The sequence below is a fragment of the Pelecanus crispus genome, chromosome 1, assembly GCF_030463565.1.
Source record: "Pelecanus crispus isolate bPelCri1 chromosome 1, bPelCri1.pri, whole genome shotgun sequence".
Classification (NCBI taxonomy): domain Eukaryota; kingdom Metazoa; phylum Chordata; class Aves; order Pelecaniformes; family Pelecanidae; genus Pelecanus; species Pelecanus crispus.
This window is the reverse complement of record NC_134643.1, coordinates 219,277,424-219,291,118: the sequence shown is the minus strand read 5'-3', so window position 1 is coordinate 219,291,118 and position 13,695 is coordinate 219,277,424. Positions and strand designations below refer to the sequence as shown.

At 39.7% G+C, this 13,695-nt stretch overlaps 1 protein-coding gene across 8 annotated transcripts in view; it reads left to right on the top strand.

The window, feature by feature from the left end:
* Window positions 1-13,695, top strand: part of DLG2 (discs large MAGUK scaffold protein 2) — a 677,470-nt gene that overhangs the window by 654,562 nt on the left and 9,213 nt on the right. For 7 of the 8 annotated variants that reach the window (XM_075727693.1, XM_075727698.1, XM_075727697.1 and 4 more), the window contains 3 exons: window positions 11,167-11,217; window positions 11,966-12,067; window positions 13,066-13,238. In XM_075727693.1, the coding sequence (XP_075583808.1) occupies window positions 11,167-11,217; window positions 11,966-12,067; window positions 13,066-13,238 (326 nt within the window). Of the gene's footprint in view, window positions 1-2,193; window positions 2,236-11,166; window positions 11,218-11,965; window positions 12,068-13,065; window positions 13,239-13,695 lie in introns of all 8 variants that reach the window. The other variant, XM_075727696.1, reaches the window with a different exon arrangement.

The following is a 13,695-nucleotide window of genomic DNA, read 5'->3' as shown; positions in this document are numbered from 1 at the left end:
TTCTTATTCTTTTTCTTAAGTGCCAAGCAATTGGAGCAAAATGTGTGTGAATGTTAACATTGCATTGCCTACTGTTTTGTATGTGCTTTTTAATTGCAGGAATGCACATCCATGCACACAATTTTAGAGACTATTCTGTTTCTGACTGATTTGTTGAAGGGACATTTTAATGGTTTAACTTTAAGCCACACAGTAGCTCTCAATTTAAAGATGAAAGCTTCATCTCTTGTACAAAGAACAGTTCTGCAAGACTAGTTTTGTCAGTGATAGACAGCAAATGTCACTGCCACCTGAATTTTAACCATTCTGCTACTTTAAGTGCCATAGCAGCTCATTAGCAACAAATGCAGATCCTTCCCTGCCTAGAGATGAGTAGAATACTTCTGATTGATAACCCTCCTGAATATCTGTGTCCTTACAAAGACAAATCTCCGTAATCCAACCATTTGAAAGGAGTTAACTGAATTCTGCAAATTGCTAAGGGAAAAGTAGCACAGAGGTATTATATAGGCTCTTGTTTCTCTATTAATATTGCACCTAGCTTTCAATTACTGACACACCTCTAGACATTCCGCCCATCCAAATTTCACTAATATTCAACTCGGATATTCTTTTTAATGACCACTCTTACTATGAAGGATATTTGTTCTTGTTTAATAAAGTTCTTCAGGGTTCTGTATAGCAAATTAGTTTGAGACAACCCTTGTTAACTTGCTATGAAATGCCCAAAAGTCAATATACTGTTTTCTTCAAAATGTAAGTTTAATTTTTTAAAGCTCCTTACTAAGCCCAAGATCAAAGTCTTCTAGTACTATTTTTATCATATATCATCCCCTCTCATTTCTGCTGCTCCAGTAAACACATCAGTCCCTCTCTATGATTCCCAAGCCATTAGATTGGTATGAGGGGAAGACACAGCACCTTGCAGAGAAGAGGTGGTCTTGGCACTGTTCCGATAGTCAACCTTCATGACATCCATGCATGGTCTACTCCGGGTTCATCCCAGGGGATTCTTGGCTTTATGAGTTCCTTCTTTCACTGGGAACGTTAAGAGGCAGTTGCAGGTGAGTGTTGTGGGTCACCCACAGCCTAATCTGCCCACTGGTTTAATGACAAATATTGGACCAATTTTTGCCCCTGGTGTTTGTCAGGAGGTGACTTATTTGTACCCGTTGTCCATTTAACCACTGTGTCTCATTCTCATTAACCCAGGGCGGCTCCCCACTGTATAACCATTATACCATTGGCTTCTAAATGTCCTGGACCAGCTGAAAAACTGCAACTGTCAAATGATCTTTCAGGTGCAAAGTAATCAGCATTTCTACCAAAGATACTTCTAAAGCCATCATTTAATGTGGTTCTGCAGACCTCCCGGAGACCATGTAGCAAGGTCTGACTGACCATAAACAGTCTGCTGACTACAGTTTGCGAACAGCAGCTTCACATGATATAGATTGCACCTTCCTTTAAATACTATGATAATAGAAACAGGACACCAGATTTGCCAAACCACAAGTCTGACCCATCATAATAGTTCTTACCTCCCTATTCACCCATCCAGACTGGTCTGGTAACGTTTTTCGTACTCTAGCCCAAATCCTGAGGCTAGACAATTTTGTTGTTGTTGTTGTTAGTTTTGTCATTGACTTTGTCTTCTTTTTTTGGACAGGGTAAAATAGATACAGTTACAATATTTGATATCAAAACCATTTTCATGTTAATTTGTTACTCTTTTGGGACAGTGCACAGTGATTAGAGATGGACACAGGTTAGAAGTTTAGCAGGAATAGTTCCAATGCATTAATGATGCACATTACTGATAGTGCAGAATAATATGAGCAGAAACTCAGGTTTCATGAAATTATGCAAGACGTCCAGTGAGATGCAAGTGGACCATAATGTACTGAAATTAAGTTATCTGAGATTTCATTAACTGTCTCATCAAGAAAAGACATGGCTTTGCCATGACACATATCACTAGCTAATACATATAGTTTCTTTCTGAAATACCACAAGAGAGAAAGCTTTCATTTTACCTGTGTAAATTATCTAAGATTTTTCAGGTGATGTCACTGCAAAGTTTTTATTTCCTTTCTGCACAACTACCTTTGCATGACTGTGGCAGTTCTTTTAAGTTTCTGCAGCTCTGTGGTGCTTGGTTGTGTTCTTTAATTTGCTGTACTGTTCTTGCAGAACATGTTTCTTCTAATGCCAGCGATAGTGAAAGTAGCTACAGTAAGTTACTGCTTTCATTAGAGTCCTTTTACTTTGCATTGCTTGTTCTGTTTGTTTCTTTTATTTTGTTTCTCTCCTTGCTACTCTTTTGTTAATGTTAAAAAGACGGTTGGAGCAAATGGCTTGGAATTCAAATTTACAACCATATCTTGAGTACAAAGCTATAAAAAAAAAAAAAAACTGGCAACGTTTATAAGAAAAGGGAGGAAGGTTGTTATTTGGGATGTATTCTGGGACATAAAACCAAGCTTGGCTTTGGGTACTCTGTGAAAGTCAGGATTATTTTGTTTAGTGACAAGAAGTTTATTTCAGCAGGGAGGGGGCAGTTTCTTGATGATCTTTTACGAGTAAAATTACTCCATAGCTGCAGTCAAATCTGCAAAAGACATCCTCTTTACAAGGTCACAATTTTTACTTACATTTCTGCATGCCTGTATGAAGGACTAAGAAATAGTCCCAAAAATTTTGTTGAGCCCTTAATTTTGGCAGTACAGATTTGCTAATGCATATTGAAGCCTTTAAAAAAAAGGTAAGATAGACCTTCACCCCTTAGGCACTGCCACTGAATGTCACTGATTCCCTATAAGTGGAGGTCCCAACCCTGCAACCTGATTTGTTTGGAATTACAGACTCCATGTAGTCATATAGCCAAGAGGCAGATTATATGTTCCAAGTAGTTATTAATAATACCCAAAAATTTAACCAAGATAACGATTTTTCTGGAATGTTGAAAAGCAAAAGAATAAGGCATTAAATAAATGACTGGAAATGTAATAAAAGGTAATTAAAATGATAGATTGCTTACTAAATCACCCAGTTGTTTAATTTTTTTCAAGCCATTTGCTTAGCAAATCAAGTTTTCCACCAGTCACTCAGCACTTGTGCTAAGCACCCGCATACATTCAGGTAATCATTGGTATTGTACCTCATATTTACTAGTCTTGATATAGCGCATAGCAGTTGAGCTCTGTTAATAAACACTGGTTTGTTTCCGTAAAACAGCTAATCTTATGCAATTCAGAAATGGTAAATTAGTTTGTAACCTCTTGTATTGCAAAGGTTTCCTTGGAAAGCAATTGCCAGAGTCACAAGAAAACAGTAGGCTCTCTTAAACTGCCAAGATCCAGTTCTGAACCACTTCATTTTTAATGTGTCCTCTACTGAGGAGGAGAGGAGGATTTTGTGTTTGAAATATAAGATGCTCATTCCCCAGACTGACTTTACAATCAGGAATGAGTCAATAGGCTAAATTTTCAAAAGTTTGCATGAGTCAAATCTCCTCCAGTTTTGTTTATTTCAGGGTAAAAGCCCAGAGGAGAACCTAGGCTGTGGCTGAGCACATCCCATGCCTGATGTACTGTCCCAAACAGGACACTTAACAGGGATGCCCAGTTGCAGCCAAACATTTGGAGCCAGTACACAAAAGCTAGTTCCGAAACTTCATCATAAGACAGGCCAGGTAGCCAGTTCCTTGTTGGCTGTGCAGTATCTTGAAACAAAGTGTATGTTTTGAAAGGGATAGAAATGGTTTGGGGTAGTTAGTTGGGACATTGATGCTTGGAAGGAAAAGGAGCATTGGGGTAACAACTGCCTATGGCAGTTGCTCTCCTTCTAGGGTGGTTTCCATCCGGGCAAGCTCTTGTCTCATCCCAGCAGCATCCAGCCTACATCCCATTGGCTGGAGCTCCCCAGACATTACTGGTGTGTCCAACAACTGCTGCCTGGTGGAGAAGGTGCAGGCAGGGCTTCCTTCTCTGCCCGTAGGAAAGCTATGCCATTTAGCAGCAGAGGAAGTCAGTCTTAGGTTATGCCAAATGAAAGTGGCTTTAAAGTCCAGGAGCTGGTGCCCAAAGGGCCTAATTCCATTTGTTAACGATTCATTGGTGTGTGCCGACATGACATTTGAAGGCATGACCTTGGGCAACCAGCAACTTAGGTGACCAGCTTTTGGAAATTACTGCTTCAGATGGCCATGGTGGCATGTCAACTTAGCCCGACTGTGTGTTCAATTAATACATGGCCATGGTATATCAGCATATCTCCTGTGGGGACTTACAGCCCTCCTGAATCCAGATGGTTACTCTCTGGATCTCCAGGCTACCCTATGTCAACAATACATGCCATCGCACAGCTCATTGCAGCAAATCTCCCCTAGAAAAATTATGTCTCGGGAACACAGAAGAACCAGACAGAGGAGAGCAAGAGGTGGGTGGTCAGAGAGAGCAGTCAAATTGTGAGGGCATGGCTATAAGAGACATGAGGCCTGTTCATGAAGCAGTCATCTTATTTCACTGCAGTTCTCACCTTGTGGGACTGTTGAGAGAGGACACTGCACAATAGAAGCCCATCAATATCCCTCATGTGGGAAAAGTAATTATCACCTAGTCTGTGAACATTTCCTAATGACATATTCCTCACTGTCTTCTAATTTATTTATTCGTAATGAAAGGAAAAAAATAATAGGTGCATGGGGTAAAGCTCATTCCTGGTAGAATAAGACAGCATCCAGTTATTATTTATGCTCTTCTTGTTTGCATCTGGGTAGCTGGGAATGGGACCCAACATCAGTCACTGCTACAGAACCAAGTTTGTTTTAACTCCATTTGGAGCCAGCCATGTTGCAAAGCTGTTCTTCAGTGTGATGTAGTGCCATTTTGAGGAGAATTTGTGCATTCAAGGTGAGGCACTACAAGTTATTTTACCAGGACACCATGTGTGTGGACTTGCAAACTCATCTATCCCTCAGTCTGTGCACTGGTGAAATGGGGCATACTAAGAGGAGAAAAAAAAGTGAAGCTGAAGAATTCGTGGGGAGCAAATAGAAAACTGCTGGAGAGCTCAAGGGTTTTCCGTGGCGTTGTGACAGTGTCCCAGTGCCCCTTTTCTCTTCTGTTTCCCAAGCAAATGAGCAGGAAGAAAGGGATTGCCTGCCCCACTGCTTTCTGAATTGTGGGAAATCAGCAATTCACACCTTGACCTGCACAAAGTGCGTGGGTCTGGCAAGTGCCACATGTTCTTCTGCAAACGTTCTTATTTGTCCCTATAAAATCAGGCCAGTTGGAGTCCAGAGTGAGGTGTTCTGCATTTTTTCTACTGGGTCCCTGGCAATTGCTTTAACATGTTTCTCTAACTTTTGCTTCTCATGATGAGCATTTTAGTGAAAAGTAGCTAGTGTTGAAACCTGTACTACTTGATCATTCCTAGAACCATTCCAAATCAGGGATACAACTACCCAAAGTGATGCTGAAGGCTTCTGAGAGCTGTCCAGGCTGTGCCCTGGACAGTGATTAATAGAGGGGTTACAAATTGACTGGGCTTCTTCTAGGAGATAGTCTGATACATTCATATTTATTTAGAAAAATATATTGCTTAAAAATTTGAGTATCTGGCTGAAGTATTGCTCATGTCTTAGGCTTGGGTGCTAAAAAATCAACTTTTTCTACAAAAGTCAGATAGTTTTTATTTCAAAATAATAATATAATTGAAAGTCCTCCTATGTGGTCTCAAGAGTAAATTCTTTGACCACTTCTTAGCAACAAGGCTGTTGCAGGTAGCAGACCTGATTTCTTCTGCCCGTGCTCTCAACACTGGGTTTGTAATGAGCAAAAGAGCTGGAGCCAACAGTAGGATTTCTTTATCCCAACAAATAACCTTCAGCTCCATTAACTTCAGGGGGAACCACAAATACATTTGACAGCAGAATATGGCCCTTTATGAAAAATTAAAATGTATTTTTGAGCCAAGAACAAATGTTGGCCTGATCTAAAAGGGTCTGAGCTGCCACACAGCTGCTACTGCATCATATTGGCCCTGCTAATATGAAGGCTATAACCATGTTAGTTGATTTGCACCTGTTCTCAGCAGTAAAACCAAATTTGCAGAGTGGTATATAAAGTTCTGGTCTAGCAGAAAGTTCTTCTTGTTGTGGTAAGGATACATACAGCCAACTTTGACTTATTCCTGAACCAGCTAATTAAACTGTGACTGAAACTTTATTTTGAGCTCTGTAACTTAAAATGTTCTGATTTCTTTTTCAAACCAAACTTGTAAGAACATATTTTTTACCGTGGACTCATCAGATTTTATTTTGCGAGACATGATTTTCATAATGGCCATGAATTTCAAGTCTCTCTACTGCATATGTGTGGTAATGCTCTTACACATAGTTCAGTAAAGGTTTTTACAGCTGTCGTCAGAATTACACATACATTACCACATCTATTTAGCCTAATTGCATAACTGGTTGTGATTGCACCAATTACCTAGAGAAGCAATACATGACTAAAAGTTAAAAATAAGGAAAATTGTTAGAAACAAAAATTTTTACCCTCTGTCAGCAAGTCAGCAAGTCACTCTTGTAATGAGATTTGAAGACTCAGAACAAGGTTAAAGTAGTCCTGATTATTATGTTAGGCCACTGATTAATTAGGACACTTAATGTTGGCTTTTACATTCCTCAAGGATTACTGTATTATTCAGGCACACTCAAATTGGCACAAGTATTGAAGTCTCACTTTCTGCCCTCACAAGCTATATTGATCTTAAACATAAAGTGCCAATAGACCACTTTTCAGTCATAAGTTCATTCTCAGACTACTGATGATCTTTATTTCCAGCCTTTCATAGCTATCAACATATTTCCAAAAGTCATGTGTTTACTTACATAAATAGAGGTCCAGGAAAGGGATTTTGAGCCAAACAGAGGTTAGGATATTGACTGTCCAGTGCAGTCTGTGCAGATGAAACAAAAGAAGAAATTGATTTCTCCAAGATCTTGCAAGTCTCCAACTCAGGTAATCCATATGTTCGCCCAAAACCAAAATGGATGGTGACAGAAAAATAAGCCTTCTTTGATTTTAGATCCAGCTGAGCAACAAAATTCAGGCAAAGGCTCAAAAATAAAGTAAATTTTTCTCATCTACATGTATTTCACATGTGCATTGATGGTAACCACCACCATTAGTCCAGCAATTTTAATGAACACAAAAATTCCCTTTGATTTTTCTAAAGTCATAAATAATTTTTAGCTGTCTTCATAAGTATTACTTTTTTTATTTTTCACTGCCTTAGATCCCTTTACAGATTTTTTCATTCACAGCCATTAATAGGATGCCAAAATCCATGGATTCCCACAGCATCAGGTGCTTGATGAGGGTGGGTCTTTGGTTACATGGTGGCTGCACCACAGCAGCTCACTGCAGCTCTCCTGCCCGGTTACTCACGTGCTGGGTGCAGTTACACCAGCACTGTGGAAGCTCCAGGTGCTCTGACAAGACAGTAGAAAATGGGGCCTTTTTATGGGTTACATGAAAAATGCCTAGTATCTGCCAGGTCTACATTGAAACTGTGATTCTGACTCTTTCACAGACTCTGTACCATCTAACCAGAAAGGGAAAACAGAGGCAACACCTTAAATTCATTTAAGGGCTACTTCTCTGAAACACCATAAAATCTTTTGAAATGTTGAAATTAGTAGTCCTTATGAAAGTCATCTGACCACACAAAACCTCTCAGCCCAGTTTATAGAGGCTGCAAGTTATAACAAACTCCAGGTTTTTCTTTTCTTCCTGAGCCCAAAAACTCACCAACAGAGTGAACAAGAACCAAGAACAAAGGGAAGCAGAGCCATAGCAATCCTGGGAAAGTGAAAGCCCTCCAATAATTTTACTTCTAAAAATATTAGATTTAGGAAAGCTTCATTGTTCTTTCTGTTCTTTCCTTACCTCCTTCCTTTTCTTCTCTTTTTGACTTTGTAGAATTTTACTGAAGAACAAGAGATCATGCCAAAATCCTACAGAAAGGGCTTTTTCTTTTTTCTCTTTTTATTTTGTCTGTTAAATTTCACAAAGATTTTCCAGATCAATATAGCTAACCTGTGATAATTAAGCCATTAATGTGGGTGGTAAATGAAGCTTAGTCAAATGATGAATAAGAGCCCATGTCCTGCTGAATTTCACACTGTATCCCACACCTCAAAGCCATCACAAGGTTATAGCAATCCAATTATTGATAGACTCTAGAGCTCTTCATTGTACTTAATGCTTTATGTACTACTTTAAAACCGAGTACGGATCATCAAAGAATACCATGTGGTACAGTTAACATGCATATTAGCCTCTGAGGTCTTACAGGATTTTGTCTGGACAGTACTCGGAAGGATTTTATTCACACTGAAACTTGGGTTTCCTGAGCCCTTTTTCCAGAAAAGATAAGTAGTGGAAATGGTGCAGCTTTCCCCCACGCTCACACTCCATGTTGAGTCTGAAATTCAGTGCTGAGGAGCCTTCACTCAGGAAGATATCTATCTTTAAGTTCCTGTGTATCACAGTCAGCCTCAAGGTTTCTCCTTGCTTGCTGCAAGCCTTTCCAATGCCTTAAGCTTCAGCACAATTTGAGCGGGCTGTAGTTTTTTCTTTGCCTTCAGTCTGGCCACAGTTTCACAAGACTTCTGTGGAACGACAGGCTCGTTTGTCTCCATAGCCCATACCCTACTGGCAGCCTGGATGTAACAACGCCTTTATTATGTGGACATGTCTGCCAGAGACTGGGCAAAACAGAAGGTAAAATCTGTGCCGGTTTATTTCTGCTGGTTATAATTCTGTGCCAAAGCCAAATATTAGCCTATAGAAAAATTTTTAAACGGTAGTGTCAGAGTTATTGGCTATTTTCCTTCAGTTGCTCTTGTCACTGTCACTCCCATGGGTTTCTACTGTTTAAATGCAGATGTCTGCATCTGACCTTGCTGTTTAAATGCCATTATGGGACAACGGAGACAAACACACCCCTCTGACTTTTTCTCTCATCCTGGAGTAGACATCTAACATAGGTCAGATGACTCACGTCTTAGAATAAGCACTTGCCTATTTGTAGGCACCCATTGACTCCAAAGGGTACCTAGGGACTAGCTTAGACATAGGCACTCACGATACAGGTTTCTGAAAGTAGCTGAAATCAATCCCCTTCTGTGGATCTGTATGCCATTGAAACAAGTGTTTTCAAGTTTAAGATTGTATTCGTACAAACAGGCTCCCCTCCACATGCTCTAGTATATGATGGCTTCATCGCCCACCCCAAGCCTGACTTTCTCAGGCTGTTGAAAAACATAGCATTGGCTCCTGGGGGATGGAGAGCAGGCAGTGCAGCAGCATCCTCATCCAGCCTGGAGAGTGAATTGTTTCATCTCCAGGGGAATGGGACATCCTGAGTTTTATATAACCCCTAAAATTTCCAGAGAAACTTAAGGGAAAATAATACATCTGGTGCATGAAACCTAGTGTAACAATAATTCTAGGGTTTTAACTTTGCAAAAAGCCAAAGTTAAGCAAGTGATTACAATATCAAACATTTGCAGATAGAGAAGAAACCCCATTATCCACAGTCCTCATATGTTATGTTGCCTTGTCCTCAAAAGCTGTCTAATCTCTTCCTTTTATTAAAAATGATGTTTTCTCCTTTGCTGCTTCAGCACCATTGCTAGGTTGGAGTTGGTCCTGTCTGTTGTCCCTCTCTCCTAACATATCAGTACATTTTTTAATTTGCTTTTTCTGTCATTGTCCTTAATTACAACATTATTTTTACTTGAAAAGCTTTCTTACACATTTCTCACAGCTGTCTAGATAATATATCACAAAAAATATCAACATATGAGATTCAGGGGGTGGGAGTCAGCTTAAGACTAAACCACAAAAAGTTTTGTACCTTCTTGGGAGCTAGGCATTGCATCCAACACAAATCTTGTTAATATAGTTAATGGAGCCTCAAGAGTGACTCACATAGCAGTCAGACTACTTCAGAGTGAGGTGTAGCCCACCCTAAATCCTATCTATGTCCTCCATCAGGTGTCTGGCAGCACTCTTCCCCTGTATGTGCACATTTTGGTTTGGCAGGAGCCCACCAGAATAATGTAACACAGACTCACGTGCGTGCAAGCAGATGAAATGAAGGCAACCCTGTCTATATTATAAAGCCTTGGTACCCGTTATGACACCCTTTCTTCTGTAACATCTAAATTAGTTGCAAAATCCCATCTGTGGATCTTTGCAGAGATAAGCCCTGAACTGAGTAAAAATAAAGTCATAATTTTAAACTTTTCTAAGCCTAAGTCATATTTAGATCCTGCCAGAGCCCTTATGTGGTACCAAGTATGTGACAGTGACCCAGAAAGAGAAATGTCTAGGAATTACTCATGCAGTAGCTTGAAGAATCCTCCCCTCTCTCCTCTTGCACTCTCATAGAGGAGAGGACAGTGGCGCATCGGGGCTGTACACCTGCACCCAAGTCATGGTCCATACAGTGCCACTTGCTTCTCATGGCAAATTTCTCTGCTTTAGTTCCTTAAAAGGCACCATGAGGAAACAACACTGTCCTAACAGGAGTGAAGGGAGGATAAGTGCATAAAATATGATGCAGTGAGATTTGTGTTCAGGGAAAGGATAAGGGTCAGCAAATAGCTCATAGGTAGATGTCAGGCTGTGAATAAACTAGTCTGTGGAGGTTATGCACAGAAGTACAATCAACCAAAATGTATATATTCTGAGAATAAAAATTGCTCAGTTTAGGTAGCTTGTGGATTTGCCCTGCAGCAACGTTAGGGCCTTAAGAATCAGACAAGGAAAAGAATTGCATCTTAAATTTCTGCACTATCCTTATAAACAGCCCTCCTATCAAATCAATAAATGAAGCCTTATTGCCCATCTTTGAAAAATGCCAATTTCAGCAAAGATAATTGAAACACATGGCAGGGGAGGGAAGGGAAGGAAAAAAGTGATCTCCGCACTTTGAAGTATGAAGGACTTTGGAATGGTTCAGGGGAGAGCATTACCAGAGAGAAGCGTTGAACCTGATCTGTCTCTATGTGAAGCATTTTATCAAGCCTTAGTACTTGATGTGTTGCTTGTCAGCTTCAGTCTCTTCTCTTTCTTCTCTCATCAGGAGGCCAAGAAGACTGCATCCTTTCTTATGAACCTGTCACAAGACAGGAAAGTAAGTTTCATCTGCTTTTCTGTCACTGTTCTCATATTTTTCATTTCACATTTTGGGGGCCAGCAGAGCAATAAGCCTTGCTGTGCCAGCCCCATATTCTCTGTGGCTCCTTTTTCTTGGCCACTTGGTCTATCGCATACAAAAGAAATGATGTAAGGGTCTCCCTCACTAGCCCCGCTTCCTAATGTTCTCAGGACTCTCCCCAGTACACTCTCACGGCATTTACTAATAAATATGTTAATCAGTCTACAAAATATTGATGCAGATTTTCTAGATTTACTGCAATATTGTTACATGGGAAGCCTTTATTATTTTCCTTCTCATGTGATATGTGCCTCTAACCAGGGTAGATGAACCTACAGGAAGGCAACTGGAAATGGGAGTGCACCCACCTGATTTAATGGGGGATGCACTCATATAACTGAGGAGAAAAAACCCTACAATATCCTTTCCAGGCCTCATGAGAGAGTCCATCTGCAAGCATTTGGGAGTGACCTTGTTGAGCAATAGCAAATATATACACTTCCACATAGCTATTTGACTTCATGAGCATGCACCATCACAGAGCTCTGCAAAATAAGCAGTACTCATTCCTTTTTCCTTTTCCATGTCAATAAATTGTTCATCAATAAAATGTACACCTATGTTTTCACTTCATACATACAACTCTGGTTAGTGCATCGTTGGGAAGATTTACCGTTATTGCCAGTAAGATCATCAAAATGTGCCTTTCTTTTTTGTTGTTCAGTTAATTACACCAGGCCGGTTATTATTCTGGGTCCTATGAAAGATCGGATCAACGATGATTTGATATCTGAATTCCCTGATAAGTTTGGGTCATGTGTACCACGTAAGTATGATTTTACTCCTTGTTCTGCAGCTGAGTGAGCTGTATCCCTTGGTGCCACACATTAAGTGAATTGCTGTGAATGCAGCATCTGTTAGCTCTATGTAGTTGAGTTTCTCACAGGCCATTTTTACATTGGAAGAAAAAGGGGAAAGGAACAAATAAAAAAGATTGTGAAGGTCTGGAAAGAATTTCTCAAAAGAATTCTCTCAAAAGCTGTAATTTTTTTTTAAAGAAGGAGCCTTCTAGCCACTAACTCAATTTAGTTTAGCTTGTTAGCCACTAACTCAATTTAACTCACTAACTCAATTGATTTAACAATCAATTAATCTGTGGTTTCTTAAATAAGATTAAAGTTTGAAATACTGATAAAATGTTTCAACTTAATTGCACAACATCCATCAATAAAAATACAGAGTAATCTGTGATTTGTGTGAGATCTAGACTGTCTAATCTGAAAGCAATATTGCACCCTGAATTAAACAGAGTGTTTATATCTTGGATCATTAGATCTTGCTGAGTGTTTATTTCAGACCCTGATTGCAGTCTTACTTCATTTTAAACTGTTGTCTCTGCAAATACACCAGCTTAAAACTGCTAGAGATGAGATCAGAATCAGTTTTATAATTAAAGCTAAATTAAATTGATGAGATTGCAATTCATTTTATCACTGTAATAGGATTAGATTTACAATCTGGAATGCATTTTGTATTTGGGGTTTTCGTGTGATCCTGCTGAGAAACGTGGAATTCTGGTAAATCCTGATTTTATGTTAGCCTGTAAGTATTGATTGGAGGTAAACATCAGAAGGTATTGCTTTAAAAAGACAGCTTCATTGTCATGACTCCATTGAAAATAACACATGGTAGCCCAGGATCTGCTCCCAGATGTGGAGCACCTTCACTTACAGCAGACACAGTATGGTCTGCTGAGCAAACTTTAATTTTTTGCATGAAATGTTTTTCCAGACTTCTTGATCTTCTGTCTTTTGTTTCATGCAGACACCACACGGCCAAAGCGTGACTATGAAGTGGATGGGAGAGATTATCATTTTGTCATTTCAAGAGAACAAATGGAAAAAGATATCCAAGAGCACAAATTTATAGAAGCTGGGCAGTACAATGACAATTTATATGGAACTAGTGTCCAGTCTGTGAGATTCGTGGCAGAAAGGGTAGGTTGACACAATTCTATTGACCATGCAACATGATCTGGTTTGTTTCTACATTGTATCTCAGACATGATTCTTCTGCCAAAAATATAAAATATCTGCAAAACGACATCCTAATAATTACAGGTTTTATAATGACTACACAAGTGGAGTCTCTGACTGAATGAGAACATCCTCGGTGCTTTCTGTACCTGGATGTAGTACCGTGGATTCAGGGATCTAACACAGTGCCTCAAGTACACCCCAAAACAGCCTTCCCTCTTCCCTCTGTAAGACAGGTAAATAAACTTATCTCCCTTTCACAGAGGCAAAAGAACGAAGCACAGAAAGATTAAATGACTTGCCTCAGGTGACACAGGGAGTCTCTGACACAAACCAGAACTGAATTAACCAGTAAGAACATAGATATCCTATTACTTTTATGAACTGATTTTCCTCATCTCTGAAGAAAATCCTCTCC